The sequence below is a fragment of the Eretmochelys imbricata genome, chromosome 7 (assembly GCF_965152235.1).
Source record: "Eretmochelys imbricata isolate rEreImb1 chromosome 7, rEreImb1.hap1, whole genome shotgun sequence".
Taxonomy (NCBI): Eukaryota; Metazoa; Chordata; order Testudines; family Cheloniidae; genus Eretmochelys; species Eretmochelys imbricata.
The window spans coordinates 45,875,630-45,894,070 of record NC_135578.1 but is presented as its reverse complement, the minus strand read 5'-3'; the positions used below and the strand labels follow the sequence as shown (position 1 = coordinate 45,894,070).

At 41.0% G+C, this 18,441-nt stretch overlaps 1 protein-coding gene across 1 annotated transcript in view; it reads right to left on the bottom strand.

Moving 5' to 3' along the window:
- Window positions 1-18,441, bottom strand: part of DOCK3 (dedicator of cytokinesis 3) — a 608,598-nt gene that overhangs the window by 132,258 nt on the left and 457,899 nt on the right. Inside the window, exon 15 of the mRNA XM_077821606.1 lies at window positions 15,017-15,142. Coding sequence (XP_077677732.1) covers window positions 15,017-15,142 — 126 coding nt within the window. The remainder of the gene's footprint in view (window positions 1-15,016; window positions 15,143-18,441) is intronic.

Sequence of the window (18,441 nt, the reverse complement as noted above, 5' to 3'; positions counted from 1 at the left end):
GAAGCATGGTTTTTTCCACTTCAGTACTTGGAGAAGCTGATGCATTTAAATCTGTTCATTAACCAGAAGCACAAAGAAAGAGGCAGTGAGGGAAATCCTTCTGTATCTGTCACAGTCTACACCTAAACGGAAATGTTCCTTAACCCCTTTCCTAAATCCACTGTATGGATCAACACTACAAGCTTTCAGCCTTGTCTTTATCTCACTTTTTGCTCGTGACAAGTATAACTCTTTAGCACTTAATATTAGATACAGAGCTATATTATTTTGCCGAGACTTCTGTTGGGAGTTGTTTATGAACGGGAATCTATACAGGGCCTCCTCCTTGCTGCATTATCCCCACTCCCACTGTGTAGCCCCATGAAGTTTGCAGTCTGAAGCATCTCACAATTAGAGATCTGAAAATGCCAAGGCTAATTAATGGGGGAGGGAGGTGGGAATTGTCATATGGAAACTGACACCAGAGGTTTCTGAAGACCCTCAAGCATTTTACCTAGCATTTCTTACTAATGTTTAGTGGTCAAACTTAACACCTAGCAAACCACAATGATGGGAAAGTGATAATGCATTTTAATCAGTCTCATTGCTCAAAATGCAGGCTGAGCCATTTATGCACTTGCTATGGGACTATTAAAGAAATGTAACAGTCTGTTGACATGAAAGAGAAATGTAGGTCAGAGTTGGTTATTTGCTTTGAAATTTCTCCTGGTCAGTCCTTAGTGAAAACTGCACACATTTTCCTCAGAACACTTCATATGGTGAAAGGAATTAATTTACATCTATAAACTAACTTTCTGGAAATACATTTTACTAATTATAATTGGGTATTTTGGAGCCTCTTGCTGGTGACCCCATCTTGCTGAAGACTGACTCTGGAAATCAGAGTTCTAATGACAGATTGCAAATCAGTCCCTAGCCTGGTTTAATAACAATATTTGATATTGACATAGCATCTTACATTCCAAGATGCTTTACATAGGTATATATAAAGGAAACCCATAAGATACATACAGCTTAGATACCATGATTGACATCACAATGAAAAATGAGGGGAGAAGTCATTTTAGTCAAGCACACTGATGCAACTGCATTTACAAAAAACGGCTTGGGGTCTGTAATGTTAATGCAGAGCAAACAGGACCTTTTAAAAAATAAGGTATTTCCCAGAGCAAAGGGTACAAGAGCAAATGTATGTACTTTGGCTCAGAGAAGGCGTCATAAACATACAGCTAAGGGTATCATAAAATCCCTCCTTACCTTTAAAGGGTTAAGAAGCTCAGGTAACCTGGTTGGCACGTGACCAAAAAGACCAATAAAGGGAGAAGACACTTTCAAATCTGTGGGGGAAGGTTTTTGCTTGTTATCTTTGTTGGTTCTCTCCGGGTCAGTGAGGAATCAGGACAGGGAAAATACATCTCCCAAAGCCCTACTTGAACTAAGTATCTAGATTACAAAAATTGTAAGTAAAGCAAGGAAATGCGTTAGTTTATCTTTTGTTTTAGCTTGTGAATTTTCCCTGTGCTAGAGGGAGGTTTATCCCTGGATTTTTGTAACTTTTAAGTTTTGCCTAGAGGGAAATCCTCTGTGTTTTTAATCTGATTGTTCTGTAAAATTACCTTCCATCCTGATTTTACAGAGGTGCTTCTTTTACTTTCTTTCCCCTTTATAATAATGTTCTGTTTTTTACTAATCTGATTGGGTTTTTAGTGTCCTACAAACCCAAGGGTCTGGTTTGTGCTCACCTTGTTTATTTTTCAAGCCTCCCCAGGAAAGGGGGTGTAGGCTTGGGGGGATATTTTATGGGAATAGGAACTCCAAGTGGTCCTTTCCCTGATTCTTTCTCTAAGATCACTTGGTGGTAGCAGCATACCTCAGTCCAAGGACAAATAGAGATTTGTACCTTGGGGAAGTTTTTAACCTAAGCTGGTAGAAATAAGCTTAGGGGGTCTTTCATGCGGGTCCCCACATCTGTACCCTAGAGTTCAGAGTGGGGAAGGAACCCTGACAGAAGGGGTGAGTTAACTTGATTAGATATTGAACCTATGATTGCAGAGAGTCTAGTTATTCCAAAGTCAGAAGATTGAACTACTGAATTAAGTTCTTCACTTTAACGATGAAAATAATTTTACTGTCTTGAAAATATTTACTTAAATATTACATTGGTTTACCACCTCTGCCACTGGCCCCCATGAGTTGCGGTCACATTTCTCTGAGATGGTAGCTGTCAGCAGGAGGTTTCTAAGCCCAGAGACATCCTTGCCTACACTACACAGTTTTGTTGACAAAAGTTAGGTTTCGTTGACAAAACAGTGGAGGTGTACACACTGCAATGCTCTGTCTGCCAACAAAATTCTCCTGCTTTGCCGATAAAATAAAACCACCTTCACGAGAGGCGTAGAGATTTTTGTGGCTAAGTTATATTGACAAAGTGTCAGTGTAGACACTGCACTTGGTTATGTCGCTGTAAATGGCCTTCAGAAGATATCCCGCAATGCCCATCCTGACCGCTCTTGTCAGCAATTCAAACTCTGCTGCCCTGCACCCAGGTACACAGGCATCCACTCCTCCCCCTTTAAATGCCCTGGAAGAGGCAGGCATACCAGAAGGCAAGGGAGACAAACCGTCGCTCTGGTGCTGCGCCAAAGACGCACCACTTCTATAAGGAGCTGGATGCCATCCTTGGCGGCAACTCTACCACCACCACCAAGAGCCCCGTGGATACTTCGGTGGGGCTGGAGGCAATGGACAGTGAACTCAACGGCAAGGAGACAGTCGTGGATCAGGAGGTCAAGATGGAAGATGACGTGCAGCACACGGCAGGGTCATCTGGTGGCACAGCGAGTCAGGACCTCTTTTCCATTCTGGAGGGGTCTAGCCAGTCCCAGCAGTCTGTCTCTGGTGTGCATGATACAGGAGAGGAGAGCTCTGGTAAGTGATCTTCTTGAGTAGACGCTGCTTGATTATATGAGGTAGAGCTGTCCTTTGCTCTGTATATTCTAGAAGTGAGTAAAGGGATAGAAATGTACAAGACTAGCTGTGTTTGAGTGTGCTATACATTCCTCTGTGCAGCTAAGCAGAGTGGTGGAACAGTGTGTTAATGTACACCAAGATTTCATGGGAATCCTCCATAGAGATCTCTAGGAAACTTTTGTGTAGGTACTCGCCAATCCTCTGCTGAAGGTTCCCTGGCAGAGCTGCTTTGTTCCTTCCCCCATTGTAGGAAACTTTCCCACGCCAATAGGCAATCACTTGTGCAGGAACCAAAGCAGCACACAGGCGAGCAGCATAGGGACCCAGTCTGAAGCTGCATGCGTGCAAGAGATGCACCCTTGCTTACCCTCAGGAGTGAAATATTGGCTTTGATAACCCACCTGAGGAAAATGGTGGCAGAATTTACAATATTGTCCCTAGTCACCTGCACCGATCCCCTTAAAAAAAACCCACCTAGACCCTCTGCCCGATCCTGAACACCCAACCCCGACCTGGGCCAAACTCACCATGCTTAGGGTGTTCGCCAAGATGTGTGCTTGTCAAGGGACAGTGTGAAAGTGATTCGTATGTTAAAAGAGATGTATTTTACTGTAAAGATTCAATGCTGTGTGTGAACTAACCATCATGCTTCCTTGTATTTTTTCCTGTGCTCCTGCAGATGTGGCCTTCAGGGGAACCCCCTACACACCAGCGAAGGGCCACCGCCAGATAGGGAAGCGACCAAGGTGGAGTAAGGAGAACATGTTCCAAGAGGTGCCCCAATCCTCAGAGGCCGAAAAAAGAGAATGCAGGGAGTGGAGAGAGACCCTGAGGGAAAAATTTAAAATAGAAAGGCAGGACAGAAAGGAGACCAAGGAGCGCATTTGTAAAGGGCCAGGAGCAGATGATAAAAGTGATGGAGGAGCAAACAGAGGTACTGAAGTCCCCAATCATGCTCCAGACAGAACACATGCATGCTCTTTCCACTGCCCTGCAACAGATACAGAACTGCTTTCATGTCCTCCCCAAACTCCTCCCACACATTCCTTGATACTTCCTGGAACATCTCGGTATCCCATTCATTCCACCCCTTCAGACAGCTTCCAAAATGATAGCTGGACTTACACACAGCTATGAGAGCCAACACTGCCCTGCACTCTTATCTCCCTTCCCACCAATCCTTTTGTGTGTGTTGTTAATTGGTATTTAATAAAAACAAACTCTCTGAAAGATAACCAATCTTTATTTGTCTCTTACTCATGGTGGTTGCTGCTGGTAGAAATACACAGTGGCATGATCATTTGCTGACCTCATATCCTGCTCACGAATCATCACAATTTTCATCTAAGGCAGCACGTTAACAAAGCATGGCAGAGTGCCGTATAGAAAGACACTTTACTGGTGCTCATTATCAAAATCTTGCCTCAAAGCCTCCCTGATTTGAATAGCCCCGTTTTGCCCCTCTAATAACCCTGGTATCTGGCTGCTCAAATTCAGCAGGCAGGCAATCCATCTCCGCACTCCACTCCAGGGGAAAACTTTTTATTCTTAGCCTCACAAATATTATGGAGCATGCAGCAGGCTGCTATGATTATGGGAATGTTTTCCTCATTTAGGCCTAACCTGCCATAAAGGCACTGCCAGCATGCTTTAATCAGCCAAAGACACATTCCACAGTCGTTCTGCACCTGCTCAGCCTATTCTTGAAGCACTCCTTGCTGTTGTCCAGATTTCCCATGTAAGGCTTCATGAGCCATGGGAATAAGGAGTAGGCTGGGTCGCCCAGGATCACTACAGGCATTTCAACATCCCCCACTGGAATCTCTGGTCTGGAAAGGAAGTCCCTGCTTGGAGCTTTCTGTACAGGCCAGTGCTCCTGAAGACGCATGCATCATGCACCTTCCGAGACCACCCCACGTTGATGTCAGTGAAACGTCCGCATGATTCACAAGTGCCTGCAATACTATAGAGAAGTACCTCTTTCTATTGATGTACTCCATCACAAGATGGTCTGGGGCCAAAATTGGAATATGCATGCCATCTATTGCCCTTCCGCAGTTAGGGAATCCCATTGCCACAAAGCCATCCACTCTTTCACACATATTGCCAAGAGTCACAGTCCTTCATAACATGATGCAATTAATAGCTCTGCATAATTGCATTAACACAGCCCCAATGGTCAACTTCCTGACTCCAAACTGATTTGCAACTGACTGGTAGCTTAACCAGCTTCTACACAGCGATCGTCAGGCATTTCTCCGCTGAGAGGGCAGCTCTCATTTTGGAGTCCTTGTGCCGCAGTACTGGGGCGAGCTCCGCACACAGTTCCTGGAAGGTGGCTTTCCACATCCAAAAGTTCTGTAGCCACTGCTCATCATCCCAGACCTGCATAATGATGCAATCCCACCATTCAGTGCTTGTTTCCCGAGCCCAAAAGCAACTGTCCACCATGTTCAGTTGCTCTGTGAATGTCAAAAGTAATCTGGCGTTGTTTCTTTCCATGGCACACAGCAGGTCAGGCAACTCTGATTCCTGTTCAGATTTGGAGCTCATGATATACTGTATGACCATCCACGACATGTTCATAACAGTGACCACAACAGTAGAGAGCAGTGCAGGATCCAGCCTTTCAGACAGAGATGGCGGGTGCACAGTAAACAGGGCCCATTGAAAAATGCTGGGAAATGCAGTCGGAAGCCCATAGAATGCTGGGACAGAAAGACCTGCATCAGGGGACGTTGAGCCTGCATGCATGATGCACTGTGATCCACTCTGCTTTCCCACAACTCCTAGCTGCAGAAGGTGGCAAGTAGCACAGTGGGATGGCTACCCACAGTGCACTGCTCTCACTGTTGATGCTAGAGCACCAAGTATAGATGCACTCTGCTGACAGAAGGAGCATAGTGAGAACACGCAGAAGTGGTGTAATTATACCGTTTTTGATTGTCAGCTTAACTTGCATCGACAAAACTCTGTAGTGTAGACAAGGCCTAAGGGTTGCACAGAAACCACAGCAAGTCTTCAGTCCCACATCAGTTCATTAACTGAAATTATCCACGTTCATTAATTACACTTAGAAAGCAAGAGGTGCTATTCCACAACAAATGTTTAAACGGCAATGAGAGTGCAGCTTTAGGGTGACCAGATGTCCCGATTTTATAAGGACAGTCCTGATTTTTGGGTCTTTTTCTTATATAGGCTCCTGTTACCCCCCACCCCCGTCCCGACTTTTCACATTTGCTGTCTGGTCACCCTATGCAGCTTGCTTGTGACTAAAAAGGTCTTGTCAATGACTTTAGAAAATGATCTAAGTCAGCTTTAATACAGAATGGCAATGACATTTCAAATCAAAAGGCCTGGCTAACAGAATTCCTGCTCTTTAAATCAGATCTTTCACATCATTTATAAAACAAAAATAAACAAACAAAGAAGGACTTTTCTCACATACCAGCTAATCTATTTCCTCTGTGTGGCAAAAGTGTAAATTGCAATGGCTCCCTGAAGCAGCAATAACTGATATTTCTCTATTCATGGTTTTGGGAGAAGAACAGTGTGGCTTGGAAGCCTGGATTGTTTAGGATGTCATATCTTTGTAAGAAGAATATTGCAGATTAGAAAATGGGATTAGTTGTAGCCTCATACCTTTAAGGCAGGAATAATACTGCTATAAGATTCATTTTGGGTGGCTGTCTAGGTTGAAATGAAATATGTAATGGAAATTTTCAATAGCATAGCACGAATGTCTCTGCTTGTATTACTTCTCTCAACAAAAGTGGGTCTAATTTCCAAAGCTAGGTATTAGCTGTTACTGAGCATATGAAGTTTGTAGAATTCACCTAGCCAGTTACTGCAATTTATTTCTCAGTGAAATGCCTTGAAAATGCTTTTGAGTGTGAAAAATGTTACATAAAACCAAATTATATTCTTCTGTATTTTATCAGAAAAATATACCCAAATGGGTCCTTCCTCCCTCCACTGGAGCTTTTCCCCCCTCTCTGTTTATGAAGCCTCAGGTTCAGAAAACAAATCCTGATCAAGCTATAAACTTAGCAAGCTTTGGCAACTTCACTTATATGAAAATGAAATGCTCTATCTTCTAACCTAAAAATGCCATGAAAAGCTGCTATAACTATATATTGGTTTTGTATTTGTATATGTACCAAAAACGGAAAAGTGTACTGCAGAACGTTTGAAAATCGCGAATGCTCATCCTGTGTATTAATGGCTTTAAGCTGAAAATATCTTAAACAATATGAACTACTCTAGTTTAGTGACAACTTAGTAGCTGGCATCTATTATAGTAAGGAGATTTTTGCTAAAGGGATTTTCATGTTCTCTGTTGAAAGGGTTTACCATGATGTTCTGGCCACAAAGTAATTATACCTTATAGTAACAGTCTGCATTTATAAAAAGAAAAGGAGTACTTGTGGCACCTTAGAGACTAACAAATTTATTTGAGCATAAGCTTTTATGCATTTATGTAGCACTTTTCATTAGAGGATCTCAAAATTTTTTAACTACACTTACAACGACCTTTTGAGGAAAGGAATGATTATTATCCCTATTTTATATACGGAAAAAATGAGGTAAAGAGGTTACATGACTTGTTCAAGGTCACAGAATAAGCTAGAGACAGAACGGTAAATAAAACCTTGAAGTCTTGACTCTCAACATCTGTTTACAGAGTGGCCAGCTTTCTCCAGCTTTGCAGCCTTCTGAAATGAACTTAATACATCAATGTCCTTTGGGGAAAAAAGGCAGCTCAGTTCAGTTGGTATTTGTACCCAGCTTTCTGAATAATTAAGGAATATTTCAGTAAAAAGGAGTATTTACCCAGGGAGTTTTTACAGGATTTATTAAGTAAAAGTCCAGTCTCTCATGGCCTGCAAAGCCAGGCGATTAAGGACTATCTGTATATTAAAAACTTAACATGTGCGTCTGTTTATATCCAACTGTCGAAATGGCCCTATTTATGTAGGGCCCAATCCTGTGAGTTACTGAGCCCCCTCTATGCATCTTAAGTCACTGGGGCTCAGCAATAGGAAGTGATAGTATTTTATAGGATTGGACCCCTATACTCTATAAAAGAATGCCTGGTACTCATGGAGAGACAGTGGGGTAGAATGGGCAATCAAAATATATTTGTTTTTCAGTTCCCTGGTTCTGAAACAAAAACAAAAACCAAACAAAAAAATCCAAGAAACAATCAATCCAGACCACACAACACATGTAAAAATTAGGGTTCAGATCCTCAGCTGGTATAAATCAGCATATCTCAGTTTTGATCTTAGGCAGCCTGATTTTGCCACCCTTACAGTGGGTAGTACCTTCATCCATGAATAGTCCAATGGAAATAAATAGAGCTACTTAGTATAGTAATGTTCCAAACACGTAAGGATGACAGAATCAGGGCCGCGGTTAGCAGTATGATCATAAATTCTGTATCTTTTGAGTCTCACTAGATTTTTCTTGTAACAAATCACAATTAACCATAATCAGTATGATGTATAGAACCCTTAAGCAAAAGTTTCTCTTATACGGTATCATGCTATATCTGATTTATAACTACTCTCTTGTTCTTCCAATCACCACTGAAAACCTGTTAAGGGTCTACCGGGCCTGATTTGCATTTACACTAAGGACACTTTTCATTGTTTTGGCAGTGAAAGAATCCTTAAAGCTGGCGTAAATAAACTTGTCATAACGTAAATGAGTATCAGGTCCTATTCTTTCCTAAAAATGTACATGAGACTATATTAATGTTAATAGGAACAATGGGAAAGTAGAAAGGGGACACACAACATCTATTATTATTTATTCTTTCTATTAAGGTATCATTATTGGGATTAGTACATGCATTTTAACCCTTGATGATCACTCTGGCTTTTGGTGAAGAAAATGGTCAGGCTGTATTTCGCTCTGCTTCTGAGGGGAACAAGGGAAAGACAGAATGTCACATTAATCTGCTTTCTGATAATAGATTTTTGGACCTTTGGATCCAAAGGAATTAATACAATGTCTTCTATAAATAGATTTATAGAGCCAGCAGGATATACCTACACAAATATTTGTATTTAGTGTCATGGTTTTGCTCCCAGACTAATTTGGAGAAAGTTGACCACTCTCTTTCCTTTCCTTCAACAAGATTTTTTTTTCATATTGATAGAATCATGCAATCTTCAGGGTGGGTAAGGCACACTAGTGGATGATTCAGCATATGCCCTTGTGTAAATAAATGACTGGTTTCATTATCCTTCCTGTCCTGGTTAGATAGGTGTCTTTTCTGTCCTTGAATATCAATGATCCAGAAACTTCCTTAACAGACTGTTCCATTTTTTCTCTCTGTTTTTACAAACAGATTCTTCTAATATTTTACCTAAATTTTCCTTGCTCCATCTTAACCCTTGCTTATTTTCTTTTTTCTGACTAATGAAAATGATTGGTCTTCATTCTCTTTGTAACACATATTTATGCCTTTTTTATTGTTGTTTAACATATATATGCCTTTTTTTTATTCTTGTTAACCCTCTTCACATAATTGTGCTCTGAGCAGCTGACAAGCCCTGTCATATCCTGTTATTAATGTTTCTCTTGCCATGACTTAGCGAACATTCAAAGCACTGATGCCCAAAGCTTTCTCAGCAGTGATTCTGATTCATCCTGTTATACTTAGCGACTCTGTCTGGAATACATTAGTGTGAAGAAATACTGATAATACACTGAAAATGCCCATCTGTTACCAAAGCTTCCCTGCAATGCTATTATGGTTTGTTACTTTTACCAATCCCCAACATTCCATGAAAAAAACATGAGGTAAAGATGGGGAAAAATCAAGCAATAAGCAAACATTACATAGAAAAGCAGAAACTTACACCCAACTATCTTCAGCTCTGCATCAGAAAGAAAGAGGAGAGAATGAAGGAAAAGTAAAGAGAGGAACCAGGATAATTAGAAAGGAGAGAGAGAGAAAAGAGAAAGAAACATCACTCACAAGTAAAAGATGAAGCATGCACTTTTCATCAGAGGATCAAAGTAAAAGACAGCATAGGTATCAGCACATGGGGAAGGGAAGGGATGTCCTTTGGGAAACTGACAAACACCATGCCTATGCAATAGATTTCTGATAGCAAATTCTGTATACAAATAAAGTTGCAATCCAAAAGGCAAGCAGCACATGCCTCATTACATTTATCTCTGGGGAAAGGTAAAATTATTGTCAGAATTAAATAAACGTTCTTAAATCCAATAGCAATTTAGAAAGAAACTTCATAAGCCTGGTATGACTGAATCCCTTCTGATTCACAAGGACACAGAACAGCATTACGTTCATCAGGATGCGCTTCTCAGATCACAACACAATGAAAATCTCAGAACTTCTAAATTTAACATCGAAACAGACATGATTGTCCACAGAGACTTTAGCAATGTGCTGCACAGCTATGCAGGACATATGCATGACTTGACTGGTTCCAGTAATTCTGTTCCCTAATGATTGCTGGATATTAGTCAAGATTCTTGGTTGATGGGGGAAGAGAGGTTTATTAGAAGAATCCTCACCAGTGCCATTAAAAAAGCCAGGGAGGAAGAGGGGAAACTGGGAGAAAAGTAGTAACCTTACAATTTTAATGTTTGGATGTCTGGGGGCAAAGGGAACTTGCTGACTCCTCATAAAAAAGGAAGAGAAAAGAATGTTAAAGTTCATTTGAAATGGGTTTGAATACATTAAAGTTATTTGCTTTCTTTTGACAGCTTTTGGCTTAACAATCTGATCAGTGTACATGAGCAACATTAGGTGACACAGCCTCTACGTGGTTATTAATCCTCTTTTGACCATCACCTCTTGAAAACATGCATCTAGTTGCAAAGTATAATTCTGATAGAAACCTTTGGGCTCACTGCTAATCGTTTCAGAGAGAAGAAACCTTGTCTTTAATAACACAGCAATAGCTCTAAAGTAAAGCAGGGAGGAAAGCAGTCTGAAAGAGAGATTTAACAAATACGTGGACATACTCAAGAGCTAACAAAAGCACCCAAAAGGTTTTGACTTGGTAACTAGTAAAGTCTTTTCTAAATCACTGAAAATACAAATAAAGTTGTCAGAAAATGAAGACTTTTGAATTTGACAGTGATAACACTGGAACCAAAGATTACGTAATCTTTATTCTCATAGTTCTGCTAATTCAATCCTGATTTATACTATCCCTGGTTCTCTAATACTGGACCTCTTCTAAACAAAGTCTATCAATTGCGTCAAACTGCATCATATGGATAAATATCTGCTACGGAATGGATGAGATCAAACACATTTTCACTTGTAAAAACATACATCTCCAGGGGTGAAGGGGAACTAACCTGCATCATTGAAATTCCCTTATTTTTTTTAGTATACTGATTTTGCTGATGGAGAGTTGTCCAGTTAATTAAGTGTTTGCATTATGCATCACTTCACGTATGACTGCTTCTTTCTTCCTACCCACTTACACTGTGGTCATATGCTCCTTTATACCTACTCTTCGTCTCTGCATGGACTCTTCAAAGAAGGGTACTCGTTGTCAGGGAGTGTCCAATGTGCTTGTTGCCATTTCTGACATAACTGAGCCAAATTTTTCAAATGTGAGTGCCTAAAGTTAGGCACCTAATTCCATATTTAAGCATCTAAATAAGAGGCCTAATTTTCAGATATGCAGAACATCTGCAGCCACCACTGGATTTAACAGAGTTCTGGTGTTCAGCACCTCTAAAAAGAAAGAAACAATCATTTACTGTGATAACTGTGGTCCTTCAGGATGACTGTCCATGTAGGCCCACACTTTGGGGAGATGCACATCCCTGGTTCACAAGTATGGACTTTCTAGTAATCACTATCTGATGAGGCTTTGGTTGCACCCAACCTCTCTCCACTCACTAATAATTGCCCCAACTGCCCCTCTGCATTCTTCTTTTAATTCAGGAATCCTTAATAAGAGACTCCAAAGAAGTGGGAAGGGGAGTGTGAATCCATATCCACGATCATCTCAAAGAACCACAGTTACTCTGGTATGCTGTTTTTCCTCCTTCAAGGATTGACAGTATGGATTCCCACGCTACTGGGGCAGCAGCATGAGGTGTCTCTGGTGAGCATTAGCTGAAAAGAGAGTGCAGGACAGGTTCTCTTGAATTGGGCACCAGATCTAGAGGCCAAGTCAAGGGATTACAACTAAATATGGAGCTGAAAGTCACAGCCTTGCATATTTCAATGATGGAAACACCATGAAGGCATTCTGTAGAAGCTGCTTTTAGTTTAATATTCCTGATGTCTCCCAGTGGCTGAACACCAGCAAAGTCACAGCAATAATGTACAAATAATCTTACTCATTTGGACAGCCTTTGTGTTGAGATGGACTGATTGCTAGACAAACCCCATAAGCTACAGTCTAGAAGATTTGTAGACTGAGTTGATACTATTAGAAGAAACCTCTTAGGCTTAGATTGGGGACAGCCCTTGCATGGGGACTGCTCCCCTTCGATTCCTTTGCAAACAAACTGCCTAAAAGAGGAGAGGCATGGAGGAGGCAGGGCAACCCCCACTTTATGACAGCCCCCAGAGCAGGGCTGGTGTCCCAGGAAGAGCAAAACCAAAGAGGGAAGCATTGAGGCCATTGAGCTATTCATTGAACCTGCTACACCTTTAGTGGTCTGAAGGAACCAAGGGGCAGTTCAACATACCCAAGAATGGGGATCCATTGGAGTAATTCATGAAGGAGAATCAGGCCACTTACCCAGGTGTCTAAATATGGATTTAAGCACTGCAATTTCAAAAGTCTGGCCCTGATGTCAACTACAGTAGTCCACTGAGTGGGAGTTGTGATTTTATCCTGACATACAACCTTTTGAATAGCAGACTGCAGAGTGATGTGGTACCATCATGCCACTGGGCCTGGCTTATAGAACACAGGTTTAGAATATAGTTAAATAAATGAAATTCTTTGGCATGCTCTTAGGCCAAAAAATGTCTTTGGTAAATTCACTAAAAAGACATTCACATTAAATGTGTGTCAACTAATTGAATTTCTTTAGCTTTATTCAGATTTATGAAAATTTTTTTGTGATCAATAAAACACAATTTTAATTTGAAATTGTTTCTTTTTTAATTCCCATGTAATTATCACAATATAGAATTTGGAGGTTAGCATCCCTGTGTCCTCATCCTCCTCTCTCACCCATCTTAATGCAAGAAATCCTGGTACTTTCAAAAGTGTTAAAATATATACGGTTCTAAACTTCTGATCATATCATTTACACTATATTTTCAAAAAATACTTCCCACATAATCCCTGCTGAGCTTTTCACTATGGTTTCTATAAAGACTGCCTGATAAGACTGAACGAACCAAAGATGTTAATGTGCCAGCACAGTTTTTCCAGTACAGAAATCCAACATTTCTCCCAAACACTGCTCACACAAAATTTCCCAAATCTACAAAATCCTTATTGGTTCTGATTCATAATGTGAAGTGAGGGAGTGGCATTTCAAATGCTGGCATATCAAGTTTATGTATGTCAGAGAGTTTCTAGGCCAGTTCCTCATTACACTGCATGAATCAGGCTATATGATGCCAGCCTTCATGCCCATTGATCATAGGACTGGCCACATGCTAGTTTGGCCCCTAAATCAACTCAGCAGACTCAAGGCTGCTCTAATTTGTGCCCAAATGACAATGGACACAAGAGGCTATTCTGGCAGCCAGGGATAACTAGAATGCTGCAGCGCTGTGGCCAAGACTTCTACTGGAGGGGTTGAGTGTGTGTAGAATTGGGGATGCTGGACATGGGTTGCGGGAGGGGAGGGGAAATAGATGGTTTTACATGCACTTTGTGCTGTCAAACAAGGAAGAGGAGCTATATTAAACCTGAGAATCAGCTCCACAATGTGGGAACTCTCCTGTTTCCCCAGGCTTTTTATTATAGGAAAGAAAGGGTATGATAACTCTCTCTGGTTCTGAAACAGACAGCCCTATACTTATTTCTAATTAAAAAAAATAGCAAAACAGTCTGTTGAATATATGTTACATATGTCAATTTAATGAATTCTAGTACGGTTCTGTACTGCTTCAATGAAAAATACTTCAAATTGGCAATAGGTATTGTGACAGGGTCAGGCCAGATGGCTACAAGAGAGTGGTCGAAGGTAGATACATTAGTTCCAGGTTAAGCAGGTCCCTTTTCTCCTGGTAAGATAACAGGGACTATTCCAGAAACTCAGGAACTTTCTAGAACTAATTAAGGCAGGGAGGCCAATTAGGACACCTGTAGCCAAATGGGAAGCGGCTAGAATTAATTAAGGCTAATCAGGATACCTGGTTTAAAAAGGCTGTCACTCCAGTTAGTGAGGTGTGCGCGTAAGGAGTTGGGAGTGAGAGGACCTGCTGCTGGAGGACTGAGGAGTACAAGCATTAAAAGACATCAGGAGGAAGGTCCTGTGGTGAGGACAAAGAAGGTGTTGGGAGAAGGCCAAGGGGAAGTAGCCCAGGGAATTGTGGCTGTCGTGCAGCTGTTTCAGAAGGCACTCTAGACAGCTGTAGTCCACAGGGCCTAGGCTGGAACCCGGGGTAGAGGGTGGGCCCAGGTTCCCCCCAAACCTCCCAACTCCTGACCCAACACAGGAGTTTCCACCAGAGGTGAAGGTCTCTGAGCTGGTCCCCGACCCACATGGTGGATCAGCAGAAACTGCAGGGATTGTTCTTACTCTTTTTTCCCCATGCTGGCCAGTGATGAGGTTATCTGAGAGAACGGCAGATTCAAGCCATGAAAGTGGCCAAACGGAGAGCTGCTGTGAATCTCTGAAGGGAGCAAAATCCACCAATAAGCGCAGGACCCAACACGGTAGAGGAGCAACTTTGTCACAGTATGCTTTACTGCAATCAGGAATTTGTAATCTAGAATGTTTGTAATCTGCGAATGTCTTACATTATTGTCCATCCTTGAGTGAAAAACCATCCCATTTATCAATGCTTAAGAAAGACTGAACAATAGCATCTGCGTTTTATAGTTAGAGAAGATCTACCTACCTGGCATTATGACATCGGGGAAACCGAGTTTTCTGGTAATAGACACCCCCCTGTTAAAGATCATTGGGTTCTCCCTTCGAATCTGCTCCATGTCCCCACGAAGAAGCTGTAGAGAAATTATAAGTCCTGCAAGAAACAAAGTTGTTTATTTTTCCAGATCTGAGAGTTATAACTCAGTCCACATCAAACATATGTGGGAAATAATGGCTTGTATTACAGTATGTACAACACAATAATACACACAGCATTTTTTATTTGAATAATATCATGTATCTAAATCTGAAGTAATGCTGGAGAAACCAAACTGTTCTACAGAACCAGCTAGGAGCGTAATGTAATGTTATACAGGACTGTGAATTTGAAGTAAAAAATTAAACATTGCAGGTTGACTGTAAAACACTTATGAGGCACTATGTTTTTTCCCGGTACACACTAGGCTAGAACCACTTGGGAATAATAATGTAAACCTTTATCTTAATTGCCACATCAGTACAATGCTATAGGGTTTCCTTGAACTGTCTTCACTCTAACCTAACACCATACAACAATCTTGGAGCTCACTTTCACACTTTGTTTCTTTAACCAACTGATGTGAGAATGTTTGTCTCTAATGGAATTCCCTCCAATACTTAGGACTGTCCCAGCAAAAGCAATGGTCAATTTGAATGCAAGCTCAGGACATAGAAAAGTACAAGCAACTTGGTAACTTCCTGCCCTGTTATGTGGCCCTTTCTATTCTCCATCAACTGAACAGTTGAAGAGGGATCAATTACATAAATGAATCTCAGCACAAGTGTTTGCATAGATCTTTCTCTAATTGCTTTTTATTTATATTATATTTCATCGTAAAAATTACATTAAAATAACATTAACATTGCAAAGCCAAGCACTCTCAAGTTAGTAAGTGCCAGAATGTAGGTTGCCTGTGCAACCTTAATTCAGCCTCCCTGTGAGTATGCATTATTAATTGCATGATCATGTGCTATTCTTTTGCCCCACGATCCCTGCCTCATTCAGTTAAGGGTAGTTACTCAATTTTTTTTTTATCCTCCATATTCAATCCCAGGCCTTATTTAACACACACTATCCAAACACTGCATGGAATACAAATTCCTGCATAGGCAACCTTAATTCTGGCATTTCCTAACTTTGGAATGCTTGACTTTGCAATCTTAACACTTTTTTAAATTGAGGGATTTTTATGTAATTTACTAATTAAAAAAAAACACCAGAAAAAGCAAAAAATCCATCACATGGAACCATACTGATTTCCAACATGGATGATAAGCAGGGTACAGACCTTTAGATTCACAGCACAGAACACCTGGGGTAATGGAGTAAATGGCAGCAGCAGAAGGCTGTTATCCATGGTGGACCAATCACAAGAAGGGAATGAGACACACACTTCGCAAGTGGGATTCATAGCTATTTGCTGACAGCAGAGGAATAATAGAATCATAGAAGATTAGGGTTGGAAGAGCTCTCAGGAGGTCATCTAGTCCAACCCCCTGCTCAAAGCAGGACCAGAATATAGTAACTCAGGACTGTCTTCAATTTCAGGTTCTGTAGGGGAGTGTTCTCTAGTAGTTATAGACCCTTCTGCTTCAGTGGCCCCTAAGACTGTCTACTCATCCTTGACTTCTGCCCCCAATTCCTACACTGATCTTATCCACAACTCTGACGCCGTGGCTCCTCCCACTGGTTTCTGTCCCCTCTATGCCACTCCCAGCTCCTTTTCCTCACAATCTCTGTTCCTATTTAGCCTACAACCAACCACCTCTTCTCTGCACTTCTGTCAACTTACCACACCTCTGCTCCCTGTTGCTATCCAGCTTACTCATGGGTCCTCCCTCTGCTCCTGGAGCAGTCATGATTGGCTGCTCTTTCCCTGTAAATAGAGAAGTGGGGAAGGCAGCCAATCAGAGGAGGCTTTCCCTCAGGTAGGCCTGAAATTTGCATGAGGGCAGGAGAGTCTCTCATTGCCAGACTGGCTCCAGCAGGGGCAAACTTGTGCTATTCGCAATAAAATCATAAGAAGTGGCAGCTCTGCATTCCTAACACCAGGACAACACTGCTGTCAAATTTAAGTGCCTGTTGCAAAGCATGGAGGCGCTACAGCTTCTCAACAAGATGGTTAGAAATATTCTTTTAACATGGGCGAACAATATATTTTCCCCTATTCTTGTTCTCACAAAATTTGGAGCTGCTTTTGCTGAAACTTTCAAATAAATAAATAAGCAATCATGCCAGAGGCAGGCACCTGTTATTGAAAATTTCAGCCCAAGTGGTTAAAGTTTAGCAAAGTTATGAGCAACTGTAAACAGAGTCTTATAACAAGAAGTGATGGGCAACCTTACCTATAGATGACATTACAAACTCTACCTATAACATAACCCTGCTTGCTAGCTGCTTCATTTGCCTTCAGTTGTACCTAGTGCCCTTTATGCTAATGGGAATTATTGCGAATTCAGTGACAGCATATTTGATATGTAAACAACTGAAATCCAGAAGAGATTAGGATTTAAACCTCAGTGGGGTCCTGCTGAATTCTAAATTTATTTTCCAACAAAAGCAAAACTGCCTGTACCTTTAAATGACTGTACATTAAGGTTTCAGAGTAGCAGCCGTGTTAGTCTGTATTCGCAAAAAGAAAAGGAGTACTTGTGGCACTTTAGAGACTAACAAATTTATTTGAGCATAAGCTTTCGTGAGCTACAGTTCACTTCATCGGATGCACATGTACATTAAGGGTAACACATAGTAGCATTTGGAATGGAATAGCAATTGCATTTCCAAATTAGCTATCTATGTCACTTATAAACTGAGGTGGCTGACAGGATAAGGAGAAAGATTAATTTACTCAACAAATTACAAATTTATCTTTAATTGATTTATTTAATTTAGTAAATCTGGACTCAGAATACGGTAAGAACTCTGCCAAGACAATAACTGCCCATGGCTATTTATGAAGCACTCTGCACTGCAACTATCAGAGCTAGTGTTCATGATAATTAATCTTCAGATATAAATGCACTGGTCTCTCTCTGGAAAAATCAGATAAGTATCTTAAAGACATGCAATATTTATCCCTTCACAAATAGATTCATGGTGTCCTAAGATGAGCATGTCTCAGGTATGTGTCACTGCGGGAATCTTCATGGGAATACTTAGGTGGTATGATCCAGAATAATCAAGAGAGAGTCTAATTAAATTTTTGACTCCTGTGCAAATCCTTCAGCTCCTGTAGAACTTCCCTCAATTTCTATCTAGGAACACTGAACAAGAAACACTGCTCCAAATGGATATATAAAATATTTTTGCCAGTACAGTTAGCTGATGATATTATACACTTCCCTTGGCTACCGGTTTTCATAAGCAAGGGTAAAATGCCCAACAAAATTAAGAGTAGCCACAAATGAAAACTC